This window comes from Charadrius vociferus, unplaced genomic scaffold (genome assembly GCF_000708025.1).
Source record: "Charadrius vociferus isolate BGI_N301 unplaced genomic scaffold, ASM70802v2 scaffold63, whole genome shotgun sequence".
In the NCBI taxonomy this organism is placed as follows: domain Eukaryota; kingdom Metazoa; phylum Chordata; class Aves; order Charadriiformes; family Charadriidae; genus Charadrius; species Charadrius vociferus.
The window spans coordinates 1,309,744-1,333,430 of NW_009647579.1; the positions used below are offsets into that span (position 1 = coordinate 1,309,744).

General features: G+C 36.6%; 2 protein-coding genes across 2 annotated transcripts in view; one reads left to right on the forward strand and one right to left on the reverse strand.

The window, feature by feature from the left end:
- The window catches only part of CHDH (choline dehydrogenase), a 9,505-nt gene extending 3,150 nt beyond the window's left edge, over positions 1 to 6,355 (forward strand). Inside the window, exons 3-7 of the mRNA XM_009880929.1 lie at positions 2,146 to 2,275; positions 2,928 to 3,062; positions 4,228 to 4,370; positions 5,184 to 5,286; positions 5,851 to 6,355. Coding sequence (XP_009879231.1) covers positions 2,146 to 2,275; positions 2,928 to 3,062; positions 4,228 to 4,370; positions 5,184 to 5,286; positions 5,851 to 6,269 — 930 coding nt within the window. The 3' untranslated portion in view covers positions 6,270 to 6,355. The remainder of the gene's footprint in view (positions 1 to 2,145; positions 2,276 to 2,927; positions 3,063 to 4,227; positions 4,371 to 5,183; positions 5,287 to 5,850) is intronic.
- Positions 6,356 to 10,821: 4,466 nt separating this feature from the next.
- CACNA1D (calcium channel, voltage-dependent, L type, alpha 1D subunit) overlaps positions 10,822 to 23,687 on the reverse strand; it is a 199,321-nt gene continuing 186,455 nt past the window's right edge. The window contains 6 exon segments of the mRNA XM_009880937.1: positions 10,822 to 13,021; positions 14,011 to 14,331; positions 15,107 to 15,228; positions 19,193 to 19,356; positions 21,598 to 21,747; positions 23,044 to 23,411. Coding sequence (XP_009879239.1) covers positions 12,728 to 13,021; positions 14,011 to 14,331; positions 15,107 to 15,228; positions 19,193 to 19,356; positions 21,598 to 21,747; positions 23,044 to 23,411 — 1,419 coding nt within the window. The 3' untranslated portion in view covers positions 10,822 to 12,727.

The following is a 23,687-nucleotide window of genomic DNA, read 5'->3' on the forward strand; positions in this document are numbered from 1 at the left end:
TAGGGAAAGTAGACTGAACATTCCTGGGGTTTCTGAGTTCAGAGTCAGGCAGAAAAGTGTGTTTAAAGGAGAAACATATTTTTAACGTATCATAAACTAAATAAGCCATAGAAAAAAGTTTTAGTCAGTTTTTCCTCTTTGCATGTTAGCCTTAAGCACACTGAGTGTATATGGGCTAGGAATAACTACGGTGCTGACTATGCAGTGAGTGTAGACCAAACAAACATCATTTGAATGCTACCTGGAACAAACTGGCACCAGTTCTATGTGTACCGTAGAAAATACAAACAAGTTATATTTGTGTAACGTGAAAAATACAGATCTACGTATTGATTCAGCAGTCACAGATATGCTGTATATTAGTCTTAACATACGAGTGATTGCCCAGAGCAAAACAAGAACGAGTAAGAAATATCAGCGCTGTCTATCTGTCAGCAATATCAGATAAATAGCGTGGAAACAATTTATCAAAATTTATCTTCTTACTACATTTTGATCTTATGAGCAACCATCTCATTCACCGTCATTCTGTACAGCTGAGGCGTCATTCAAAAAGGATAGGATTACTACAAGTTAATATGCACTCCATGCTAATCTGTTAATGCTTCACCCTACTACAGGAAAAAATAGTACTTTTAAATGTTGCTTTAGAAGCTAAATGTCTCATCTAAAATAAAAACAAGCAGCTATTCATGACAGCAGCTTACATTCTACAAAAGTGGAGAATGCAGTTGAGTAATACCAGATATGTTTCCTTGAACCCTTGCAGTTTTTGCTTGCTGATGCGGGGCACATTGTGTGCCTCATCTGTTTTTTCCTCACTGTGGCCACGCTGTTATATTAGAATTCACAGATAAATATGGTATTACTTTTGCAAGTGTGTATTGGTTTAAAACATTGGACTAGCTTAGGTAGTATTTGAATTTGCGTTAAATATAAATTGTTGCTAACTTTTTGTTTCTTCTTTGGTGCAGTTGTTCTTTCATAAGGACAGGTGAATCTTGAATTATTTTTTTGTCTAATGTGCAAGAGGTACCATTCAGTTTGTAATCAACTGCCTAAGTCAGTGTGTATACAAAGGCTATCTTAGATTTCAACAGGCAACATACGTGTGACTAGGGAGGATGGAGTGCATCCAATGTGTGTGAGTTCATGAGACAGCTCATTAGAATGCAAAGGAATAGTTTGAACAACGTTGGGTTCACCCACATCATCCTTTTTCAAAGATTAAAGGGAAAAGGAGGGGAGTATCAATATTTTCTTTTCCATGCAGTTTTCAGTTTTAACAGTGAAAAGCACTAAGGGTCGGGGGTAGTTCTGATCCTAAATTTAAGAGATGTGGCAACAGGGAAGAGATAGCCCCCAGATACAAATGACACAATGATTTTGGTTTTGCTAAATGAGAATATTTTGGGGCAAAAATCCTTGGAAAGAAGGTGTACCAAAAATACTTGCAGAGAAAGTTCTAGAAAAAGAACTATCCAGCACAGAAAACTGAGTCAAAGGTGGAGGAATAGTTTAGCAGCCTATATCATGAACAGCTCTGGGCTCAGAATCAAACTGATGAGAAGTCTGTCATCAAAACAGAATTATATATGCCTGTAGTCAGGGTCTTCTTGGTAGTATTTTAGTGGCTGAGGGGCTTCTGAGGACCACAGTGAGCTAAGAAACTACACATTAGTCTTGGTTAAATTAAGAAAATAAACTCTTGAGAGTTTTTGAGCTAGCATATCTCTGAATTCAAAATCTTCTGTAGGCATTTCAGTTTTAATTTACAAACTGTCGTTGAAAATTGAAGAGATGCTTAGCTGACTGATCCAAGCATCATAGGCACTTTTTTCCTGGCAAGAAGCACAGGAGTTTATTGGCAGCCATGGTACTGGCTGAGCTGACTGTTTGTGTGCCATACAGTTTCAACGTATTGTAAACATGGAAATAAATACAGAAGTTATCAAAGTGAAAGCTTGATCATTTTTATCTGTAGAAACTTCTGGCAAGATAGGAATACATTTAGAATGAGAAAAAATATGAGGGAAGGTTGTCTAATCTGGACTAGAAGAGCATATCTGAACAGAAACTCTTGACGTTGCTTGCATTCAGATCAGGCTTAATAATGTTAGGACTTTTGTGCTCATTTCCTTTTAGGCTTTTGCCAGTAAAGAAGTTATTTTAAGTGGAGGTGCCATAAATTCTCCACAGCTGCTTATGTTGTCTGGGATTGGCAATGCAGATGATCTAAAAAAACTGGGGATCCCTGTTGTTTGCCACCTTCCTGGTAAATTTTATTATTGCTTTTAACCTTACATCTTCCTATGGATGCAATTCAAAGACCATTAAATGAAACAAATCCATTTAATTCAGTTGTCTTTATGTCAGGTTTAGTGGACTGAAATCAAGTGTTACAATTCAGTGGAAACACGCATGGATTTTAGAACTGATCAATAAACTCCTACACTTTCTGCACTACATTTGATAGTGAAAAATGCCTTTCTGAAAAATGCCATTGAGTACTTTTAAAGCAGCATACTTATCATTTAGAATTTTGAATGAGTTTTGATCCACAACAGATTGTATAAACTCCCACTGTCATATATATTCAAAGACAGAAGGAATAACATTCCTTTAAACTAGAAAAGCTAGTACTGTATTTAGAAGTCATATCTGGCAATTTTAGAACAAGTGACATGTCTGCCATTTAACTTTCTATTTTCATTCTAGTTATGCTATGTTTATGTAAAACCTTATTCTGTCATGAGAAAAAGGCTGATATAACTCATGGTCTTGGTCTTAGTCATCACTGCCCTTGTAAGAGGTTAGTTTAGTTCCCATTTATGCTGGTTTTTGGTTGTTGTGTATAATTGTTCTTTGTAAAATAACTTTTTTTCCCTTCCTTTCTTCTCCCTCCTCCCCCTTTCTACTTCCCCCAGGAGTAGGCCAGAACCTTCAAGATCATTTAGAAGTGTATGTTCAGCAAAAGTGCACCAAACCTATTACTCTGTATAACGCGCAAAAGCCACTTAACATGGTGAGGATTGGTCTAGAATGGCTGTGGAAGTTTACAGGTATGAAACAAAGTATGCAATCATTCTACCATCGATAGCTTCAGGATTATTGCAGCCTTTTATCTATTAATTTCCAAGTCTGGGAGCCTGAATATATACTTTTATTCATGTCCTAGGAAATAATTGGAGCTTGCAAATGGCCTTGAACTATTTATTTTTTTCTAAATCAGAATCTTTTAGAACAGTTGTTATATCTTAGGTAACAAGGGAGGTTTCTATACACTGTTTTTTACATTAATATGTCTCTCTCAGTTTAAGAAAAACTCTACATTTAAAAATCGTGGTGCCACTGAGAAAAGATGTAAAAAATTTGAGAAAAAATCTATTTGAAATAGATACCATGTCAGTAAAAACATATGATTGAGATGAATTAAGTTTTCTGTATAATTGCCCCAAAAGAATTAGTTTGTTGCTCTGATCAGAACCCTTTAGGCTTGTGTGTAAATCAGAAGTGATTTCTGTTAAAATGGCACACTCGTTTTACAGTAATCCAGCTGTAAGTTGTACTTTAAAAAGAATCTGTAAAAGTAGTCCTTGAAATCAGTAAAATAGTTTGGCTAAATTTGAGGACTTATCACTTGCTGAATTATCATGTTAGTAGTTGGCAACTTACGGCTGGGTATGTGGGGCTTTTTCCCACACAAGTAAATATTGAGGACTGACTCATGGGTTTAAACAGATATGAATACACATAATACGGGGGGCATCGCAGGGTCTTCATCGTTCCCCTTCGGGGTACACACTGCGGATGTCTCTGCCTGTTACATGTGACTGATGGGATAACTATATTGCATGTCATGGAACATGTAGTGCAGTAATATCAGGACGCTGCAGGGGGTTCTCTCCACGCCTGTTAGGGTCCTGGGACCAAATCTGCCTCTGGAGTTAGACCCTAGGCCTGCCAGTTACACTGAGATAACTGTAACATCCTTCTCTCAAGTAAGAGGGATTTCCAAAGTTATGCATACTTACATTTGTCTAGTGATGAAAGCAGATGAAAGTAATGCATTAAATTACATGCTTTTCATAATGGATTTGCGTACCTTGCAATTTCCACTGTACCTTTGACTTACTCATAGTAGTGAAACCAAGGGTTAAGAAGAAGTGGATTTCTTGCTTTTCTGAGGTCTTTTAATGGCATTTTCTGTTCATTTACACTCTCTAGGTGAGGGAGCAACTGCCCACTTAGAATCTGGTGGTTTTATCCGAAGTGAACCAGGGGTTCCTCACCCTGACATTCAGTTCCACTTTCTCCCTTCTCAGGTGATTGATCATGGTCGGGTTGCTTCCACAATGGAAGCTTACCAGGTAAATTTTTGTTGAAGAACGTATTCCACTAACATTCTGTAGTGATTAGCAAGGAGGCTTATGCTCTATTATAAGTACTGATGATTTGGCAATACACTGAAAAATACCTTGTTCGGTATAATACAAAAAAGCTGACAACCTCCTACATAAGGGAAAAAACATCAGCTTGTTATTAGATATTGCTACCAAAATAATGTTACTTTTTATCTCTGGGAAAGTAGGCAAGTATTGAATGGCTGTTTAAGTATTTGCACTACTGAATTGCCATAGTGCTATTGATTAGGATACCATTGTGCTAGATGCTGTCCAAAACTAAACCAAGGTGTTCCCTGTTCCACTGCCATTTAGACAGAGGTTTAAGCAAGAATGTTTGAGGCCACTTTTATTCATTGGCACAAATCCAAGCCCCATTTTAGACTATGATCTTGATCCAAAAGTCTGTGCTAGTGCTGGGGACCTGTTGCTGAGTATACATGTTTTTTCTTGCTAATCTCTTTTCTTCAGCGATGATAGTCATTTGGTCCGATCGCTGATTATATTTGAATGCTCCGCTGCTGCTAAATTGGAATGGTTGTATTTTAAATTAAAAGAACAGCTGTAAGTTGATGATAGGTATATTCATTTCCCCTTATGGAATATCATGTTTACAACAAATTTATATAAAATGGAAAAATGTTCAATGGCATTTTCCAGTATCTCCCTTTAATGTTTACATTTGCTTAATTTGTAAAACTGTTCAAATTGCAAAAAAAAAAAAAATCATACAGAATTTGGAAATAGGTCTGGTGTACAAGTATAGTGTGGGTGTTGCAGGTCCACGTAGGACCCATGAGGAGCACAAGTGTGGGCTGGATAAAACTGAAGAGTACAGACCCAAATGACCATCCTATCATTGAGCCTAACTACTTGTCAACAGGTAAATGCGGCCTCTCCTTGCTCTGTCAGCTTATTCCCTGCCTGTTTCAGTAGCAGATTTTCGTATCTACTCAACACCAGTTTAGAAGGGCTGGTTGCTGCATTGTTATTTATTTCTTATTTATAAAAGTCAGTATCAAAAGAGGCCATTGTGCGAAGCACTGCATAAACCAAAAAGAATTCCCTGTTGGGAATGCAGTCAGGGTTCTTCGTGTTTGCTGCATCATGCTGTTTATTTCATCCCTTCTTCTGCTCATGAAGGAATGGATCTCGTGTGCTGCTTTGTGCTGGGACTAGTGTCCTTGGCTAGATAGTGGGTATAGCGAAATAAAGAGCAGTTCTTCGTAGCTCACCTATTCCCTTTTGGGATTGTGCAATGTAAGTTACAGTTTTGTTCACAGTGAATGTAAATACCTGTGACTTTGAAAAATATCCTACTTTATTATGGCTTTCAGCAATAAGTGAGAGACTTTTTTCTTTTATGCTATTTTTTTCTATTATACATTCTGTATGTGTTACTAAATCAAGATTGTACTTACAGTTTTCTTATTTTCTCTCCCTACAGAAAGAGATATTTGGGAATTCCGCCAGTGTGTCAAGTTGAGCAGAGAGATCTTTGCTCAGAAAGCTTTTGAAAAATTTCGTGGGCCCGAAATTCTACCAGGAAACCATGTTCAGTCTGACAAAGAAATAGATGCTTTCATAAGACAGAAGGCTGATAGTGCTTATCATCCTTCCTGCACCTGTAAAATGGGTCAGCTTTCAGATAGCTCGGCTGTAGTTGATCCACAAACAAAAGTAATTGGTGTTGAAAACTTGAGAGTAGTAGATGCTTCAATAATGCCCAGTGTTGTCAGTGGAAATTTGAATGCCCCAACTGTTATGATAGCAGAGAAAGCTGCAGATATAATTAAGGGCCTCCCATCGCTTCAGGAGAAAAATGTTCCTGTATATAAGCCCAAGACCTTGGAAACACAGAGATAAACAAACTTTCTCACCCTTTCACCTTTTTTTATTTAGGCTTTCATCAGCATGTTGGTATCTCATACTGAACGTGCCAACTAAATAAATACCATGCAAAACAACATATCCTATTAAAGTAACTATTAATTCGAACCATTCTCTTATATTCCTTATATACCTATTCATTTTTTTTAATCAGTTGGCTTAAGCTGCTTATTTTAGTTAACATGACCTTTTGTGGTTCAAATTTTTTGTTGAAGAGAAGCTGTTTCTAAATGACAAGACAGTTGTGCACATAAGCCACAAATACTATGCAATTGCATGAGGTATGGAAGAGATTAATGTGTGCTATTTTAAAAATCATTATGGTATGCCTTGTTATTTAAAAAAAGGATTTTAACTGCTGGGAGAGCGTTACTCAGGATAACAGCTAGTCAGTAATCCCCACGTCCTGCAAAGAATGGTTAGGCAAATGTAAGCATTTATACGATTTCATATTCACAGGCCAAAGTAGTATGTATCAGAATTCATAGGAGAGAGAGGAACCTGCGCGCAGTCAGAATTTGTCAAATGTATTTTTTATGAGAGGAATGCAGAGTTTACAAATCCTCGCTTAAAGTTAGACTTCACCATACTTAGCAGTCTTAACTGTATAGTATTCAGACAGAAGAGCTCCATTGTATTTATCAGAAACTTATTTTTAAAAAAAAGGAGAACAGAACCTGATATTTATAAAAATATACTGGAAAACTGGAATTTCTTCTTGCCTTTTTCCCAAGGAGCTTAGTAGAATTCAGTTCACAACTTAAGCTGATTTAGTTGCACCACTTTATCATTTAGCACAGTAAGAGATCTGCACTTCCTATAACGTCCTTAAAGTTACTGGTCTTTGCTCAGAGTTTGCAAAAGATACTTCTCAGCAAATACTCTGAATGGTGCCTTACTATCACCTAAATTTTATTAAAAAAATTACAGTCAAGGTAGACCTAAAATGGGGGGTTACTCAAAATAACTGCATAAGGTCAGGTATTGATGATACAGGAAGAAATCTTTTTAAATTAGGAGAATAACTTACTTAGTGAACCAATGCTATATTTTAGTTAGGACTTATATCTTTGTTTTACTAAATTCAGATGTGCAAAGCGAGATATAGTATCTTTTATGACTGTTTTCTGTGTCAATCTAACTTTGAGGTACTGATTTTAAAAATACACCCAAACCTAAAGAAACTGAACTCATTGAATGAAATTGAATTGTTTGGATTTATTAAGTATTCCAAAATAACTTCTGACTAAGCAGCTGTGAAATTATAAAGTAAAAGCTGCTGTAGCCTAAGATTGCTTAGGACTTGTGGTAAACAGAATAAACTTCTTTTTTTTTTTTTCAGAAAAAAGGGAATTTTACACCATTTGAGCAGATTGTAAAAAAACCCCAAACTTGCTGACTCAGATGTTGGCTAGAGGGACAACTGCAGATGTTTAAGGCAGCTACTTCTACCTGGTGCTGCTTGCTGTAAGGCAGTGGTTGGAAGCCCTGCTGCTAACTGAGGGAAAGGACTTAATTCATTAGAGTATCTGCATAAAGACAAACAGAAATACTGAAGATGGAAGATGATAGCAGTGAACTCTGCTCCAAAAGATACAGGTAAACCCTCTCTCTGTGTGATGCATTCTTTTGGAATGAGGGGAAGAGCAAGAATATTTTAAGTCGTAGGTGATTGATTAGCTGTGTTAGTCAGACAGTTCATCCGATGCAACTCTGCATTTGGGGAAAGCATGAACTGTGTATGGTGTACCTTTGTATGGCAAATAGTTTTTATTCAGTACCTGTACTTTTGAGATTTTTGTTTAAAGGTATTCAGTAGGTATCTCAGCGTCATTTGGAATACAAAGTATTAGGATACTCAGAATAATATATACTGGTGAGACTTACCACAGTTCTGTGCAGTTGAGAGGGGAAGCAATTTGGAAAGATGTAATACTGAAGTTCCTGCATTTGCAGATTTACAGCGTGGGTTTCCACTCTAGGCATGCAAGATGGGAATTGTTATTATGCAACTGCAGAGGATTAGCTAGCCACACTCTGACATAACTTATTACTGAACACACACACAGAGCTATCCTCTGCCACTATGTCAAGCTCTAAAAGATGAGGAAACAGAAAGGTTAGATACGCGTGCCAAACTGTATGTGTCTTATGTTCAGGTACACATTGCTGCATTGTGCAATCAGATAATCGGGCATTTCTTCTAAAACAGCATCTTTTCTTGCAGTTCTAAACATACATAGGCACCTTGCAAATTCCTCCCCTTCTAAACTTTTAAACATTTTCATTGCTGTGAACTGCAGTTGGTTTATTAATTTAGGCCTCACTGCTATAGAATGTTGAGGCAGTTCATGACATTCCTTTGATGCAGTACTAAAGAAATAGCTCAGGTATCTGCAAGTTTTGTTGCCCTGAGGAAATCTCTAGGTAGTATCTAGCTACCCTGAGTTTCTCCTGCATTGTATCTGGTTGCTGATACTGAATTTCTGTTAAAGTTATTCTTACTTTTGGCAGAGTCAAGTCTGCTAAGGGATGCTTAGAACAGGTACAAGATATTCTAACGTGGTCTGTGGAGCACTGGCAGTCTGCTAGCTAAAATTAACCAGCTTTTACACCTTATTGGATTGCAGAGCATGGGCTAAAATTCAAGAGTTTTACATACAAAATAATACAGTGTATAAGTAAATATTATTCCCAGTTCTACCCAGGTATATTTTTTTTCTATAAATGTGCAGATGATACTACATTATGTTATTCAAAACCAGTAACTGTAAAAGCTGTTTGATGTAAGAATTTGGAAGGTACTAGACCTGCCAGCATGGCTTGAACCAGCAGTGGTACTGCGAGTGAGAACACCAGCATTTCCATGGTAATAGCTTGCTGCAGATGCTGCTGACACAGTTGGAGGTCTCTGGTGGGGGACAACGAGATTAAGACAGAAAAGTGACCAAAAAATGTTTCTTTTGTACACGTTTCAGTTCAAGTTGCTTTAGTATGAGAAGTGCTTTTAAAAGCAGCAGAAAATAGCAGTATTTATAAAACTGCATTATATTTAATTTATGTAAGGCCATTCAAGGTTTTGTACACCAGAACTTTTGATGTTTCTGCAGCTTAAAATCCTTTCCAAGTGTTTGATTTCAATTAGTCTGCAACCAAATGACGCAGCTATATAAACACTGCAAAACTGGAAAGTGGGCTTGGAACAGCATTTCCTATAAAATAAACATATAAACATATTTTGAGAAATAATAAAAGCATTTATGCATTTTTTTAAAATTATAGTTAAAATGAAGAGTTACTGTAGAGAGAACACAAGCATATCTTATTACAGTATTATAATTTTTGGTCTCTATTCTTCTGTCATCAAAGCTCCAAGAAAAGACACTGTTCAAATATGAATGTATTTTATATATTCACTTTTTCAGTGAGTTTACTTCACTGTAAAAGACTTAGCTATGTTTAATTCTTTACTAATGTTTTCTGTCATTATATACATATATAAACAAATCTGGAAATTCATGAAATATGCTTTCATTGATGAGATAACTTCTAGTTTTTCTGTATTGAGTAATTATTATGATTGGTAGTATTCTAAGGGTGCCAATTACCATGTAGTTGTGCATATATTGATTATTTTTTTTCCATATACTTCTGTAATAAAACTGAACAGGTATTCTATGTATCCATATATGTTTTCCCTTAAACCATTAACTATATAGAACATGGTCTGTAACTAAATTTCCTTCATTATTTGTTTTTGTAAGGACTGTTTTCTCATAAAATAGCATATGCGCTCTAAAGAGTCTCTCAGACTACTGAAAGCTAAGGACTAACCACACAAACAAGAAAATACAGTGAAGTCAGCTTATTGTTTTGTCTTCTTGCATAAATGATTAATTAAAAAAAATCATCAGTCAGATCAATCTGCCAAATTTCATGTGCTATCAAAAGTCCACACAGTTAAATAACCTGGTCTGGGACTGCTGCTTCCCCCCTCCCCCCCTTTTTTTTTTTTGAAATGTTTACCTCCAGTTGCCTTTAAGGCGGTTTTCAGAAGTGGATATACCACAGTAAGTGGAACTTTGAAAACTACTCATTCTTAGTTTACAGTGATATCAGATCCGGAAAACTCCATTTTGGTCTCCTAAAGTTTCTGTAAGCTGGGAAAGTGTAACAGAGTGACTACTGCTGGGTGACCTACCCAAGTGTTTCCTGGCAGACAAGCATGAAAGATTTGACACTTCAGGGCATTTTAGTCACATTTTCCTAATTTTTTCCTTAGATCTGTATCTAGGAAGTAGTAATTCCCTAGATAGCAGGGGACTAATAGTACCCTTTTTCATACGGATATCCCAATCACTTAATTTCTTTCTGGTTAACAGCAATCGTTCATAAAAGACTTGCACACTACAATAGAGTAGACTGATGACTATATTCCACGCGTTCCCTCCCATTCTTCAAACAGTGCAAACAGAATTTAACTTTTGGAGCTTCTTGGTGAAAAACTATTAGTAAAAGGAGTCCCAAGTATAATAAAATTATTACACAGTTTTATTTTGAAGAACATTTTGCATTTGTTTTAATACAAAATGATGTAGGTCAAGAAATAATTTACAAACCTTTAAGTTCTTATCCTGGCATTTGAAATAAGAATGATTTCAGAGGAGGTCTGTAAGCTATTCATAGGAAACTGTCATTATGTACAAAATGTTTATTGACATGTTTTAAACATCACATTTGTAAAAATGTGAACTGGATTGCTATCTAGCATATGAACAGGTTAAACCTGATAAGGTAACTTGTTAGAACAAGTCATTGTTATCCAGTGCTAACAAAATAGACAGTAGCTTTCATTATTTTTTGATTTTCCTCCAAGGTTGTATTAGCCTCAAAGTCGTTTCAGGGTTTACTGCATTGTGAACAATATCTAAGCCCTCTCTTGATTGCATAAAAATAAATCTTTGAAATAGTACAACAGAAAGGTAGAGGCAATAAAATAGTATACTTCTTATATAGTCAAAGTTTTTGGTTCTGTGAAGAATCATTTTATCATATTTCATTTCTTTCCAAGCAAAGTAAGTAGTACTGAAGTAAAACATTTTTGTTTACCTGTGAAATATTTTCTGTCCAAGATGATTCCTATCAAAGTAGGGTATGTAAGTAATATAATTTGTCAAAACTAATTGTCTTATGACCGGTAATATTCTGGCATGAACTTGCCAATTTTTTAATGCTTTAAATATTAATTTTTAACATGGGATTAATACAAAAATAAAATTACAGCTTATTTTTCCATCAAAAAAGTTAAAATAACTTTTTTTTTACCTTTCTGAGTATAAGACTGTAAATAGTCAACTGTGCATCCCTTATGCAGAGAGATTCATTTGACTCAATTATCAAAAAAAAAAAAAATCTGTCTGTTGCCAAGTTCCAACTTGACACTTTATCCCAAAAAGAGATTTACACTGAGAGGTGGCTCTATTTAAATATTTATGCTATAGATCTATATATTCCAAGTAAAAATACTTATATCTAGAATTCTGTGGAGAGTTACAATAATTAGGGTCCATAAATATTGCTGCAGTTCAATTACGGTACAATAATTACAAAATATAGAACATCTCTTTACAAATACAAATCATTGTATATTACAATTCATTTACAATAATTTCTACTATATAATTTTTAGCAAACTATCTTATCTAATTCTACTATAACCTGGTTGCAAGTGCATTAGTAAGAATGCAATTATTCCAGTATATTTTGCCCTTAACGTGATAGTCATAAAACAGACTATCTGAATGATATTTTCCTATGTAAACTGGTGTTACATATGACAGATTATTCTTTATATAACTTCTTTTTCCAACGATCTCTAACAGCATGACAAACTGTGTTTTAGAAGAGCATTAAGAAAAGAAATCAGGAGGCAAGTTTGAAAACAACGTTAGAATGGATATGCAACGGGTAGCTGATATGCTATCGAGTACTGAGGTAATGACATTATTGGTTGTCATCACTCGTCTCATGTTGCTATTTCCCACACAATTTTGTGCCAGACTTACACAGACATTTTCATTGACAAAATCCTGCTCCACTAGGAAGGACAGCAGCACAAGGCTGAAAGACAGGCAAGATATTACAGCTCAGAATCCCGCTCTAGCCCTCAAAAAACTGATTGTCACAATCTGCTTGGTTTCAAAATAACCTTATTCCTACAGAGGAACTAAAGATTCTGTGGGAGGAGACTTGACGTACTGCAGCTCTGATCACATTTCGGCAACCTGGAGATAACAAATTTTATAGTTATGGCTTCCTTGAGGTGTGACATCACTTGTACAAAACTTGATTGGTTATTTACTCCAGCTAGTGCCTAGCATCTTTAAACTATGAGGCACTTTTTCTGTTATTAAAATAATTTTCCTTGTTAAATACTATAAGCTCGTAATGCATATCATTTCATCAGCTAAATCTTCTTCATATCGTCCCGTTTCTGGTTCTTCATCACTGTAGCCAGGACCAAAATCTTGAAGTTCATAATCTTGTCTGCTTAAAATGGGAAACATATCCCCATTGGTCCCATTGCTAATATTTCCATTGAGAAGATTACTTGCTGCACTTTCCATCTCATCAATAGTCATGTCACATGCATCGGCAATCTCATGTTTTGTAGCCGAAACAAATTTAGGGTCCTTTGCATACCTTCCTAGGCCTTCAGATATAAGTACCTGGCAGATGGAGGGGAGAGAATGAGATACACAGTGGAATTAGAAAAGAACAGACAGGTCATAGCAATGTTTCTCATTTGTGGAAGATACTAAAAATCCCATGCTGAATCACTACTGCAACCCACAGCAAAACTGCCTGTGTAAAGAACACTCAAATGGCTCCAAAACCCACTGTATCAGTTATGTGACAATGCAACTGATAATGCAGTACATCTGACTGTTCTCTTTAGAAATTTTGGAGTAGTCTGTGATAAACATCAATCATCAGACTGATACACTAAAGACAACTGTTAATGTATCGTAGATGGTGCAGTTAGAACAATTGCCTGAAACACAGAATTATAGATATGTTCTTGGTACTTTAGTGTACATGGAAGAAAGATGAAGTCCCATCTGCAAATAACATTTAACAAAGTATATTGTTTAGCTCATAGCAATGGAAAAGAAGTGATAGATGGAAGCAAGAACAGTAACTATGATTCAGAAATGTTATATACTCTTTATCTTCAATTTTTTTAATATAAAAGGGAATTCTTAACATTCTTTAGTACACCTACAAATCAATCCTCTGCATTTAGTGCACTGATTCATAGAGCTCTTGTTCTTTTATTCAGGTTACTGCAAAAATGGTGATGTATTTCTATAGAAACAACAGAGAGAACAGGCATATGCATAAGCTCTTCCCTATCAGCCATTGTGGAAGGACACTTCGTAACTGATCCTTATCTAGAAAACTTAAATTGAATTTCAGATCTCTTTGAAATCCCTCCATTTCTCTGACACACTAATGTTAAGATTTGGATTCAGCAGAAATCCTTTACTCCATTACAACTACCAGTAAGTTCCCCTGTTTTTACCTAAAAACAGTTTTGGGCTTTGAAACTGAAAATACTACATTTTCAGAGAGATAATGTAGACTGAATTATATGTTTTTTGCAGTTAACACAAAAACTGAACAGACACACACTCTTGGCTACTGTAATACTTACCGCTTCTACCAAACTGTCTGCACTCCTCTGTTTGTCACTATGTTTATGCCTAAAGTCATTAGGTACAGTTAAATTGGCTGGTGTAAATGTTCGGTAGGAGATATCGGGGTCATCTGTGTACCAAGAGCTCCTGTGCAAGGAAGGCAGGCTGCCATTCATATGCTCTGTAGATTCAGCCCTGTCGACCTGGATGAGAGGCGTGTAATATGGAGTGCGGTCCCTGTTGGGAGGGGTGGCGGGTGGGGTGGCCCAGGAACGCGTTGAACGACTTGGTGAATGTTTATGAGCTTTGCTGGAATCCAGACCTGCAACAGCCATGACCTGGTAAGGGGACGAATTTTAGAAGTGAGTGGTTTCAAATGATCAGTCATACTCATTTCTTATTTCAGCAGTTAGCTCAAACCAATTGTTCAGGCAGCAGTTATGCAAAGTTAATGTTTTCTGATGTTTAATGGTCGTGTAAAGGAGGAACAGGATTGAAATTGGTAAACTGACAGGATAAAATGGTATTTTTTCTATTATTACTTGGAGCACAAAAACTTGGTATTAATATTAATAAAGAAAAATAATTGCTCATACAATATATTAAAGAAAGAAAGCAAAGTGTAGATACATTCCTTCTGTCCTGTAGGGACAGGATAGGAAGCTGTCAGCATTTTCCACGCGTTCTGGGTGGTGTCTCTGGGCAATGGAAATTGCCATCTTCTCAGGGCCATGTCAGAGCTGGGTAGTGAGCCTCAGAAGATGTTGTACTCACAAATTCTCACAAATGGAGCTGAATAACTGCATAGGTCAGGGTTAAGAGACAGTTGCCGTGTTATGCAGTCTTGGTCAAAATTCCTTAGGGCATCCTGACTCTTTGCGGACACTTAAAGAGTCATAGGGGAAAACTACTCATTTGCAGTGTTTTGTAGAAAGCTGATGGTTGAGAAGCCTCGTGTCTAGCAACTACAAGCCTACTCTTGGCCTAGAAGTCAGGCACAGGCAAACTACATAATACAGTGGTACTGTTTCAAACAACAATGGAAGTCAGAACTACAATATCGAAACTGGAAAGATGTAAATCATTATTGGTTAAATAAGATTCTGTGTTTACCTGCTGTTGCATTAAGTGAAGCGGTAAAGCGGTGCGATGGTGGAAATTAGGAGAGAGTGGTATGTCATCTTGACTACTTTGTCGGCGGAGGCATTCGAAGTTAAAGGAAGATCGTCTATTTGCTACAGGGAAACCATAATTCATTAGGAAAACAAAATACTTTTCTTCAAAGTCTATTATTTCCAGAATTCCAGTGTGAGTCAACTATCACAACTAAAAACATATCCCCCAGTAAGAAATAAGTTGTGCTAACAGAAGCAAGCAGCTGGTTATAACATAGACTACTCAGATGAGCAAACGCAGTCCTAGGTAGAAACCATACGAGCAGCCTAACATGACAGAATTTGAAGCAGTCGTTTCACAAAGCAAGCTTGTATGATGCAGCAGACACTTAACTTCAGAGTCTTGCTGTAAACTGCTGTGAAGTTACAAAGATGAGTTTCTTTTTTCTTCCCTGGGGTTTTAAACTCTTCATTCTAATGAACCAGACTTCTCAAAGGAAATACCAAATCCCCAGTTCCCTGTAAGCAGTGTGCAACATGAAAAACCATATCCAAGTCAAACTTGACTCACGCTGTCAATTCCTGACATTTATTCTCTTACTTTTGACAATGATAAGCCGTGGTCTCTGCTGTTACATGTGCTGTTATTATTCATGTCTAGTGGAAGGCATCCCTGGCCAGGGCATGGGGGCTGGAACTAGATGATCTTTAAAGTCCCTTCCAACTCTAACTGTTCTATGATTCTATGACTCATGTAAATGCTAGAAAGGAAAAAGTAGAAATCTAAACTGGATCAAGATGTTTGGCTCATATGGAAATGTTTCAGCTGGTCTTGGTGAAAGCCTGCAGAATGATTGGAAACAGTGCATGGATATCATTCCTCTGTGTTAGTGTCAGTGTGAAGAAAGCCTGGATGCTGAACAGCAGCTGGAATCCAGATATGTCCTCACAGCTGCGAGCACCATCGTGGAAAACTGGAAAGAGGCTGACAGTACAGAGCAACGATACAAAATTGTGCTGTCTTCAAAATTATTGAAACTATTCTTGGTACCTTTTTTTCCAACACCAAGAATTTTGTGAACAGAATTGAAGAGTTAAGTCCCATGGACTTAGGATTCCTCATAGTTATCACCAGACACTGAATGCTGGATATTAACAAATTTCCTTAGAGAGCTAGTGGACTAAATTCAGCACCTCCAGGAGGGGATTCAGTTCATTTAATGCAAACTTTTTGTTTCCATTGTCTCTGTGGTAAATCCAAATACAGGAATGTAAGCCTTAGCTCCTGTTCCCAACAAATGCTAAATGTCCCAATACCAAAATAAATAAAAAGCAAACCAAAAGGTCTCCATATCCAAACCAAGACGCTTCTCCCCAGGAAAGAATCTGAAAGAACATCTTAATCATTTCTCAGTATACTTCTGGAGGTTGTTCAAATACTGTGGTGATGAGCTTGGTATAAAATCCTCTAGAAGGCCTGACACAGAGCTCAGTTTACTAACTACAATACTCAGCCACGGCACTGCATGTCACGTTAACTCGGACTGAATCCAGATGCTAGCAGAACTATTCAGTGCAATGTTGCAGGTTTTTTTGTTGGTTTTTTTTTTTCTTTTTGTCTTTCTTTATGCGAGAACATCGAGGCTTCCTCCCCAGGCCAAACAGCCTATATGCTAGTTACAAATAATGGGTTTGAGCTTCTTTTAAAATCTGCTGAGATTCCAAGTCTCTAAAATTTCTCAGCTGTGATCCTGAACATTAAATAAATGGTTATGACAGGAGGCCCAACTGCGCTCTTGTGATGTGATACTGGTGTAAGTCAAAGGACTTTACTTCCTACAGTACCCTTATGCAACTTAGATCAGAACTCGGTCCTCTTATCCTAGGACATCAAATACCCTCTTCTAGTACATTTATCTAGTCCCTCATAGGTAAGATAAAAAGGCCAAGCTTCCTCTAAAGAAATATCTGCTTAATGCTGTCATCAAAACTTTATCAGACAAGTTAAATGAATCCCAAAGGCTGCAGCCACAGGAAGCCTTCAACCCTCCCCTCCCAACACTTCCATGGGAAGACCCCTGAGAATTTTTAATCCTCTTTTATCCTTTTCTGCTGCAATGTACGGAATGGATATACAAAGCATTTGTCTATTTCTTTGGCTTAAAATTCCTCTGCTATCAGAAAAGCTTGTAGAAAGATGTACAGGAGTTGCCTTTTAGAGCCCTTTGTCTGCTCTCTTTTCCTTCTGCTACTGGACGAGAGCTAGCAGCTTTCTGTACGTTTCACTAGCATTCATCTGAGTTGAGTCATTTACTCTCTGTAGTGCAAGACTCATTCTTTCTGCTTTTTTCATCAGTGCCCCTTAAGGTCAGAAAGCCAAATAGCAGAAAGCATTACTAGTCGTAAGAGCTGAGAGCCAAAAAGTGAGGATCCAGCACTGACAGCATTGCTGAAGAACGTATCCTTTATTATATAATAATGTATTTTGCTGCTGCCCTTTACTACAGCTTTCTGTAACTTTAAACAGTCCGACTGTATCTCAGATGTTGTATAAAAATCCCACTGCACTTTTCTCTGAAACATTTTTATTTTTTAAATCTAAAATCTAAATCTATACCTGCATTTTCTTTAGGGTGTCTGAGACAGGAAAGGACTGAAACCCATTTTCCTACCCATGGAAATACAGTCATACTTCTACAGATACACGGACCATGACGCTGGCTGATAGCTCCATCAGAATGAAAGACAACTCTGTTTTTGCTAGAAAGCCAATCCACCTGATGGCAGACAAAACGTGGAGACTCTTCTAGAAATGATCCTATATTGCCTTGTCTGGATGGCACTGGCTAGATGGCATCATCCAAAGACACACATACAGACGTGGCTGCACTGGCCAGACTACGCGTCCCAGTACTGTTAGGGACCCTGTGGAGTTGCACGGAGCTGAGGGTTATTTCTCGTGTATCAACAAGAAACAGCCTTAGAAAGAGGTTTATTTTGTGCTTCACAACCCCAAGTGCTTCCTCTCTGTGAAGTGTCTGAGGTCAAAGAGCAAAATCCAAGAGCTTTGAGTCTGTGCCTAGTTTCACCAGAGGATTAGCACCGCTAATCTCTGCAGTATGGCCTGGAACATACAAAAACAAAATCACAAGATAAGAAGCATGAGAGCTTTTAGAAATGCAGATAAAGCAATACTGTGCTTGAGATAAGGAGAAGCCCAGGGAAAGATCTGAGGAGGAGAGTAAATGAAAATTAAAGAAACAGGAAAAAAAAATATCAGTTGACAACACAAATTCAATCTATAAATTGAAACATTTTCTCCTTCAGAAGAAACACAGAATATTAAGCATTGTTCCTGAAATGGCAGAATAAAGTACCAATGTGAATCTGAAATATGATGCTCAGCTCAGGATAACACTTATTTTTCACAGGGACTCGAGAAACGTTAAAAAGCTAAAGACGCTTCAAAAGCAAGGGAAAAAAAATAATCAAAGCACCATTAAGCTCACTTTTGGTTCTCTTTTCCCTGAAAATTGCCCGACTTCAGTCTCTAGTGTTTACTAAAACAGCACGAGGTAAAGATGTAAATGGCAGTGATTACAGTGTCGTTAAGCAGCACGACTGTTAAGAGACGGAAGCACCAGCAGGTGAGTCACTGCAGGGACAACAGCCCTGACAAAGGCAACATTGCACATCTGTAGGTGAGAATAAAGGGCGCAGGGATTGAAACCCTCTGATCAAAGTTTCAAAGCAAACTACTGCTGCATGCTACCTTGCTCGTTCTTCATTTAGCAAACCAAGTTAAAACTGGCAATTAAATTGTTGGGTTTTTTATATTATTGGATGAGTGAGGCAAGAGATATTAGGAAGATTGACTTGTAAGCTCGGATCCATAGATCCTTTCAGCAGTCTCTTGGGATGGATAGGTATTCTGTGTATCATACACTATAATCCACTGGCAACAGTAATCAAGAAAAGTCACGTTGGAAATCCAAGTTTAAAAGAAGCCTTTTTAAACTGGAACATGTCTGAATGCATTTAAATAATTCTAGCTTTGCAAATAAATTGTTCTTGATGTACTTACGTGTTGGTGTTGGAGGTAGCAGCCGTCTCCTAGGAGATCTTTTTGTATCATAACACATCTGTGAATCATCTTCCTCAAAAAACCCATGTGGGTGATGGTAACCTTTTGGTCTCTCAAAATCTGCGTCATGGCAGTGATATCTACAGTGGTAATCATATATATGCCTGAGTTTAAAAGACAATAAAGAAAATGTTATTTCAGTGAGTTTCTGTAAATTGATCTATTAGATTTCTTCTAGAAGATTTTAAAATCTATTCTTTCTCCAGCAAAATAATCAAACATTACATTATATAATTACAGGATTCAATTTTAAAATCCAGTTTCTGTATGCAAACTGATTTTGAGATAGCAAGCATACACTTATGTACTAGTATATATTTTCAATGAAGTTATTCTTACCAGTACAGGCTAAAGTGTAGGATCTCCGTTGGACATTGCTTAAAAAAAACCCAAATCTGTTCTACTCGTGCCACGCTGTCTTGTGAACCCTGGGCAACATGTGCAGCGCAGAAACTCAGAGACCAGATTTAAGCCTTTTATATTCTGGATACTTCTCTTGTTGAAAATCAAATCTCGGAAGGGTGTTATTTGAATGTAATTATTATGTAAAAAAATTACTGGTCTGACAATTCTGTAAAATTTAGCTTTTATGCAAATCTTAGCTTTTATGCAAATCAATAAGATGCAGATAGGGTGCCAATCTTGCCAGAATTCAGGTGGCAAAGAAAGACAGTAGAGGAGGAGGAAGAGGAGAATTAAGCATGTGTGGCACTTGTGCATATGCACTTAGGGATCTAAGATAAAATGGCAATAAATCCCTCTACTTCTGGGTTGGACTTCCAAATAAAAATTATTGACAGAAGTGGAGGATATTTTTGAGAACTTACTGAATTTATTCAGCAGAAAGGAAACACAGCTATTATAAGGAAGATGAACACAATCTACTCAACGTCTTGTAAATGTATATGTCTTTATAAATCATGATTAGAAGATTAATATTATGGAATTAAAAAAAAATCACGAGATGTTTAGGTAAAAGGTGCATTTAATTTTATTTTTTTTTAAATAGGAAGCCTTTCAGTACTACCAAATACAGGTTCTGTTCCATGACAAGTTGATAGTCAGAAAACACTGGAACGATCTCACATTTTAAAGACTAAATCAGAAATATCAGGACTTCCTCACAAAATAGCACCAAACATTGCCTGAACAACTGGAAACCCATTCTTTATGTACAGGAGTAGTCCCAGCATGAAATTAGGACCTGCCCTGCTGCTGAAGCCATCACTGCCTAAATCCAGCAGCACAGTGCTTAAATCAAACTAATCTGGTACTGCTCAAAGCTGAACTAATTTGGGAGCCACTCTTCTAAAGTTAGGAAAATCCACACCAGTCCATTTCTGAAGAAACTGCATGAAAAAATTGCAGAGAAAATCTTAAATTTACCAATATTAAATCACAGCCTTTTTTCATCTTAAATCTGAAGTTAAGATACTGAATGCAAAGATCACAGGAGTTAAATACACAGGAACAGGAAAGAGTTGTTAAAAAACACTAGTGGGCCTTGGAAAAAGCCCACTGGACAGAAATACTATAATTAACCAGGACACTATGCCAAGTTTTGGCCAGAGAAAAGAGAAATGAGTTAGAAAACTGAGAAGAACCAGGTTACTAAACTAGAACACTGCAAGCACAGCAAGGAGCCTCAGATCAATACAAATTTGGACATCATGCAGTAATACAAATTTGTAAGAAATGCTAGTTGTTGACTAAAATTCAATTGATGGCATTTCCATTATGAATAAAAAATTTCCATTGTGAATAAAACTTTAAAAACATCAATTTCAAACACATAAAGGCCAGGACAACTATGACACGGTTAAGTGTTTGTACTAAGGAGACAAAAAATGGTGCCAAGAGGAGGATTGTTAATAAAGAGGTATAATGAGAATTTTCAAAAGGAAGTTGTCCAATTCTTTATTGGCCCAGCTAGTGCTACCTTATGATCTCAGTCCATACCAGTTTCACCTTTCTAAGTTAAATTAAAAGAAGATAACCATTTCTAAAAGTTCCCCTACCTGAGCTTGATCCGTCTTCCACTGTATGTGAAATTTTATATATAAATGAAATGTTTCTTTGTTTATGCACTGTCTAGTTTATACTCAGTTCAAAGGAACTTTGTGCTTTCCCTTGAATTTGGTACGGAACTTTTGCTGGAGTCAGCACATGATGCCGAATACAAAAGATCTTTGGTAGACACACTCTTCTATTCACCATTTCACTTGCCAGCAGTTGTGGAGTATTAACTTCACAGAGAATTTTCAGTATAAGCGTGCATAGTGAAGCCTTTACAGAGATATACCTAGTTTATTGAAATATTTTCCCAGCTAAAAAAATATCCTTACCTGTTTCCTGACAACATACTGTCTTCCTCATAATATTCTTCTCCACTAAAATATTCCTGCTCTCCTAAATAATGATCATCATTGCAATAGTCTTGAACTTCACGTTCTTCGCGGCAAATAGTAGGTCGACGCCCATCACCAGAGTCAGATCTGCAAGTAGCAAACAAATACTTATTTTTTATTTATATAAATTATATAGTGTATATTTTATACACAGTTCTTTTAATGGGCTTCCAAGGTTAAAAAACAAAAACAAACAAACAAAAAAGACAAGCATTAGCAACTCTCTTGTTGTCAGAATGTGGTGTTATAGTAAATTGTGTAGAACTGCAGTTCAGAACATGACTATTTTACCTGTTTCTTAAAGATGACCTCCCTTTATTTCCTTATGGTACAAACAGGAAAATAATTAATATGGGGATGCTCAGTGAAGTCGAATACATTTAAGACATTTTTTACAAAATATGAATTCAGAGTACTTTGAAGAAACACAGCCTCTCTCAAATGTCTGAAGTTTGCCAAATGGCTAAAATATTAAGGAGCGCTCACCAAGTTTTTTCCAAGAAAAATCTGAAGTGGATGTGCAAATCTAGACATTACAAACTAGCACTGAAGGTACATTTAGCAATGCACTTCAAATAACATAATATATCCTCTTTATAAAAGCTGTCTAAGAAAATATTCAGACATAAGACCAGGAAAGATTTTAAGTCCCCTATAAATGGAACTGTACACATTTTATTTAACAAAGCTAAACCCAGTGTTTCTTCCAGTCTTTACAAGTAAATTTTAAACAACGGCTGTGATCAGGTGTGATGTTTTGTCTGTTCAAAACTGCACAAACCTGCCTGGACTTTTAAAATGGCTTGAATCATTTTGAACTTTACCAGAAATTTATCCTTTTAGAACAGGCAGTGGAAAATTTGACTTAGAAATTGTCACTTAAGTTATTCAGCATATGCATTGTCATATAGTTAATTCTGAAAATCGTACTGTAAAAGGAAAAAAAAAAAGGAAAAAAGGAAAAAAAGGAAAAAAGGAACAAAAATAGAAAAAAACCCACCAAAACTATTTTGTTCTCTTCAATTATATCAGAACAATATCAACTCACCTAATATATGTTTCATAGTAGCGCGTTCTATCCAGGTAAGCCAAGAAAATAACAAGAAAAATATTTTAAAATCAGGTAGTTTAGAGAAATTCATTGGTGATTATGTCTGTACTGTAACTAATAATTTCACTTTAAAGAAAACTACTACTTTCAAACCTTATTAAAGTTATTTACATTTCTCATACATCAGAGCTATATTTTAAATAGGTTTCATACATCAGTAAGCAATAGAAATGAAGCTAAATATACAAATTAGTTTCATGTAGCATAAGTTTTCTTATAGTATATTTATAATATAGAAATATATTTAAAAGCAAATATATATTTAAGTTTACCTCCTACTGCTTGGCCTTCTACGCTTCTCATGATCAGTTCTGGAGTAAGAATGGTAACCGTTTTCAGATCTATGCTCATGATTTCCAAAATTTGTGTGTTTTCCATGAACAACTTTGGACACGTTGGCATTATTGAGATTGGCATTTGTTGAGTTTGGAACTTGCTTTCCTACTGAGTTGTGATGGTGATGATTGTGGTACACAGAATTTCCTGCCTGAGGATATATATTTTTCTCAGTATCGCTTGCAGATGGAATGGAAGGCCGCTGAACATGTAAGGGACGGTGTGTGGTGTTGATCTGTTGAAATGAATCTCGTCTGTCACTGCTAATATGGTTTATGTGGTTGCCAAAGAGGGCACCATTCCTCTGTTTTAGGGGAAGAGAAAGAAAAAGTTACATCAGACACCTTAACAGAACATATTTTTGAGAGTGATAACTTACTTTTCTCCCCTACATGCATTCAAAAGTAGCAATTCAAATAATCTGTGGTTTTCTTTCTAATTTTACGATGCTTCAGATGGGATCTCCTGAAGTGATAGAGATGTGACTGTGATAATGACAATATTTGTATTTCAGAGTCAAATCAACATTATGCTGTGATCGTTATTCTTTTTCCATACAACTAAACGTGACATCCAGCTT